Source organism: Melampsora larici-populina, assembly GCF_000204055.1.
Source record: "Melampsora larici-populina 98AG31 unplaced genomic scaffold MELLAscaffold_47, whole genome shotgun sequence".
Classification (NCBI taxonomy): Eukaryota; Fungi; Basidiomycota; class Pucciniomycetes; order Pucciniales; family Melampsoraceae; genus Melampsora; species Melampsora laricis-populina.
In genome coordinates, this window is record NW_006768811.1 from 190,647 (window position 1) to 195,560 (window position 4,914).

A 4,914-nucleotide genomic window follows, 5' to 3' on the forward strand; every position below is an offset into this window, starting at 1 on the left:
TCTCAAACAAACAAAACGAACCTGGTCTACCCCTGTCTCCTTTTTCTTCATCTCTTTACTCCGATCGGACTCGACTCTGCTCAGATCACGTCAAGGTCTTTTCCTCATTCAATTTTCGATAAGGTTTCCCTTTTTATTCAGGTGAGTCCCCATTCCTTCTTGCTCATCCTTTTATTATTCAACTCAAGCTCATCACCTCATTTTGTAATTCGCTTCACCTCTTACTTAAGTTTCCCTTGCTTCTTTGACCCGATTGATCCTGCTGGTACTGTTTCCACCCGAATTTCCACCTTCCCTTCCTATCTTGATCACCACTTCCAATTCAAGGTAGGTCTTTCACTTCTCTTTCCTTTTCATCTTTAACTTTGGTTCTTTTCATTTACTAACTTATTTTGTTTTTTTTCATGTCCTTTCTAGTATCCTACCACTCAATCTCTGACTGTCCTTTTTGATTTCTCCACCTCCACCTTCTCTTTTAATCTATCTCGCTCTTCCTTCTAAGTTTCTATTCCCAGCACCTCTTTCCTTTTTTTTTGAATCCATCAATCACACTCTTGACTTCCCCTCACTTGTAAGCCTATTCTCTTTTCCCTGTTATGATTCACCTTCTTGATGCTTTGCTACTTTACTGAGATCCTTTTACTTGATTCAATCTTTTAGTTTTACTTTATAGTTTTATTTTTTAATCGATCCTCATGGACCCCAACTTCTACACTCGATCTCAATCACTAAATCTATCTCAACCTTTTAACCTTCAACTGTATTCTTACTGTAAGTTCTTCTCTTTGATTTGTTTCTTCTTTTAATCTTTACTGACTCTTTTCCATTTAATTTGATAATTTCTTCCCTTGATCATCCTTCTAGGTAACAGTCGATCGATCCCTCTCTGCCGTATCCCCTTCTTTTTTTTATTTATTAAAATTTTCTCTTGATCTTCTTGGTCCACTTGTGATTCAATTAATTGGTGCTTCCAACCAAGGCACGACTGGGAAGCGAGTTCCATGGCTGAGAGCAGGTTGCAGCGCACACAAGCATATGCTAATAGCGCGACCTGCCAGGCGTGCGGAAAAAGTTTTCCCTCAACCCAAGGGAAAACTCAACCTCATTTCCTCACGCACCCAGATCTCAGAAGCCGAACTCAGCACTCCATTTTCCGGATCAGAACTAAGTTATCAAATTATTGTTGTCATTATTTACAAATTATTGACAAAGGCACGACACGAAGCAACAGAAAACAGCAAGTGCAAATATGGTAACATTCCTAGAAGAGCTAGCTGAATCACGGAAAAGAGCTGAAGAGGCGGTACGCAATGGGGAATCAGGCCCCAGGTTAAGGAGCAGATCTAGAACCCGTAACGAGGTGAACAATCAATCTCAAGAACGGGAGGAAGCAGAAGAAGTGTTGGAAGAATTCATTGTAGAAGAAGAGCTCGAATGCAGAAATGAAGAAGACATCAAATTCGTAGAAAATTACCATGAAAACCCCTCCGGGACGACGGCCGAAACCACAAACACAGGGACGTCAGCGGGTCTAATATGCCCTTTCGGCCCGGTTAGGATGGAGAAGGAGTCCACAGAAGCCAGTAGTGAGCTCTCTGAAGAAGAAGAAAATGGTGAAAAGGGTACAACAAATGGTAAGAGAAACACACCTAAACACCCAACCGCATCTCGTACCACAGCCCCAAGTCCGTCCTCCATCCCAAATCCACACTCCAAATCCAAGAAGTACAGTAGTACGCGTTCAACAGAACCATCCGGCAAAGCCGAGGCACACCAGAGCTATGTCCGGTGATCTCTCCCCAATTGTGTCATCCATCATACATATCTACTATCCCATGATTAATTCATGCCGGCACCAACCGAGGCACCTGGAGCTATATCCAAGGAGGTGATTCAAAACAGACACCTTGAAATACCACGCACAGTTACTCAGGAACAATACAACATCCGTCTTCTACTCCTCTAATCGAGGATACCATAAGGAAGAATGCCAAATCCCTGTCAGAGACAAGAATAAGAACCCCATTCTGATAAGAATTACACGTGGAAATTTTTTTGCAGATACACACCTGGAGAGTAAGAACAGATGGTGGGGTGCCATTGTGGACACGTTCAACCGAAACAAAGTCATGCTCAGGAGGACAATGCTAGCGGCATTCGAAGCAATGTACGGTCATATTCCGTTCGACCCAGAGTCGGAATCAGACAGAGGTCGGCAAAAGACTCGAAGCCAACCGCAGGTCGAGAAGAACCGACCCAGAACGGCGTCCTTGATTGTCGACGATGAGCCTAGGCAAAGGCAAAAGGAGCCAAACAGATCACCAGCCACGGTAGAGATCAGACCCCCAGTCCAACGGAGTGCTGTCTGCGAGCCAATCCAATCGCAACCGAATCCAAGACCAGTGATGCCGGAAGTGATGAAGTCGAAAGGGAAAAGCACGAGCAAAGAGGAGGAAGACACCGGGAACCCGGAGGAGGACATCACCTTCGTGGATGACCAACAACTCCCGAATAACAGCTTACTCAAACTGTCGCACTGTTTTCACCAACGCATGACCAAGTTGAAGTCCTTTGTACCCCTTACGGTGTTCAACATGGACTGGATAGACAGAGATTCAGAGAAAGCAAGTCAGAAAAAGGTCAAGACGGTAAAAGAGTTGCAGGAAGGAGACGACACGATGACATACTCCGGTCTCGTACCTAAAGATGAGCTGCTCTTGAATTATGGCGACTGGCTAGACCACATGGACCTGTTCATCCGATACGTTGACGAGTATTACAACATGCCGAGGTGCGCCAAGAACTTTAGAAAGCACAAGCTGAATGTCATCGAAATTCAACGGTCCACATCCTGCTGGATGGTAGCCTTGCGCTACTGCATCAAAGTCAGAAAACTGGTAATGCAGTTCAGGCAAAAAGACGGGAAGAGGGTCATGAGCAACGCCAGAATCCTACACAAGGACATTCTCCGAGCTGCCAAAGACAAGGCAGAGGCGATGGGGGAGCGGAGCCAGACGGAAAACCCTTACGTCACAAGCAGCGAGACACCGGACTTACTTGGATCTAGGGAACGAAGCCTCATAAAAAGAGAATTCGCAGCGGCGAACCAGAACGGAGGGAGCTCGGGTGGCAACTGGAGAGGAAACAGCTACGAGGGTGGAAAAAGGGGGAATAAGTTCCAGAAAAACGTCAGCCATCAGAACAATCAGAGAGGCAACGTTAGAGGGGGAAACCAACCCTACAGTGGAGCAGGAAGTCAATATGGTCGAGGACTTCACAACTTGCCCTACCACCCGCTCAACAACCAGTACAACCGCCAACCGAGTTTTCATTACCAACCGTACGCGTACTCGAGCCATGGAGCCCAGAGTTTCAACCACGGAAACGCAGTCGCAGGACCTAGCGAGTCAGGCAACCAAGTTGCCATTGTGCCGAAAACCGGAACAAGCGGTCCTAGCAACCAAAGCGGAGCGTTGGCGATTGTCCAGAGGAACAACGCAAACAAACACCAATGGTAAGTCACAACTCTAATGCATATCACTCAAAAACCACCCCATCCTTCTTTTCCAAATTTTTTTTAATAACTCCCACCTGTTTTCCCCCACCATCCACTACCCTACACCACGTTCCATTTTTTTCTACCAAAAATTTGACCTCAAAAGACTCCTTAATACCCACGACGGGATGTGTCGAGAAAGGGGAATGGAAAAAGGTGGTTCATGAGTGAGAAAAAAGTGAAGGAAAGAGGGGTTGTGATCTTAGGGGGAGAGGAGTCTGTTCCGAGACGGTTGGCATCATAGAGTTTTTTATGAGCAAAGAACTAGATGAACTTTTTGTAACACAGTTGTTGGTGTCCTGAATAAGTCCCTGATGTTGGGCAGTTGTCGGTTTATGAAAAGAATGTTGATGAAAGATCCAATTTTTAAAAAACCCTTCACAGGAAACAAAAGACAATTTTCCCGTGGGAAACCCAATTGTATCTGACTCAGTTAACGAGCCAAAATGTATTATTTTGGTGTTATATCTGTGTTATTTGTACATTATGGCTCAGAAACTACATGATGTGTAATCGGTCTTCCCGCGGGAAAATTGTCTCTTGTTTCCTGTGCTTGTTAATCTCCCAGTCCGAATCATCATCATAAACATTAAAGGAGAACTATCAATTTGAACAAAACTGGACAAAACTCCTTGCCTGCTTGAAAATTTGATAGTTTTGAGTACTTGATGCTTCTGAATCTTATTGATGGTACATATTCTACAACTACGATCCATCCACCTCAACAAACCAAGATGATCATGAAAAAAGTTTGCATTCTGTTCCATCAAATCTGAATACATTCATCAAACCATTTTACTAATCATCCTTTTTCTTCCATTGGATTTAGAAACCTAAACCAAAAAACCAATCCCAAAACAAAACATCGAATTAACCAGAACCCCAGGACATCCGAACCTTTTTATCAAGGCCCTTGCTATTTGCAGCCCACACGAAATCCATGTAGGCGCTGCCAAAACAGCGCCTACATGAAGGTTTCCCACGAAAAAGCGCCTACATTTATGATGTAGGCGCTTTTTCCCTTTTCAAATGACGCCTACAGGCTGAAAAACCAATGTAGGCGTCATTTGTGTGCGTCTACATTTTAAAAATAAAATGTAGGCGTCACAAAAATGTGCCTACATCTTTTTTTTTGACTGTAGGCATAATTTTTGTGCGCCTACATATTTTAATACCAACACCCTTATAATTCAATACCAACACCCTTATGATTTAATTCCATCACCCTTATAATTAATTATAAGACCCTTATAATTTTATAATCAAATGCGCACTCTTACAATTAATACCCTTATCATTTAATACCAACACCCTTATATTTAATCTCACCACCCTTATAATTAATCTCACCACCCTTA

General features: G+C 43.6%; 1 protein-coding gene across 1 annotated transcript; it reads left to right on the top strand.

The window, feature by feature from the left end:
- Positions 1 to 1,249: 1,249 nt before the first annotated feature.
- Positions 1,250 to 3,518, top strand: MELLADRAFT_91911 (uncharacterized protein; the record flags this gene model as incomplete). The annotated part of the gene is made up of 3 exons (XM_007414929.1): positions 1,250 to 1,634; positions 1,687 to 1,788; positions 1,903 to 3,518. 3 exons carry the CDS (start codon positions 1,250 to 1,252, stop codon positions 3,516 to 3,518), a joined length of 2,103 nt encoding a protein of 700 aa, XP_007414991.1.
- Between the last annotated feature and the right edge of the window lie 1,396 nt (positions 3,519 to 4,914).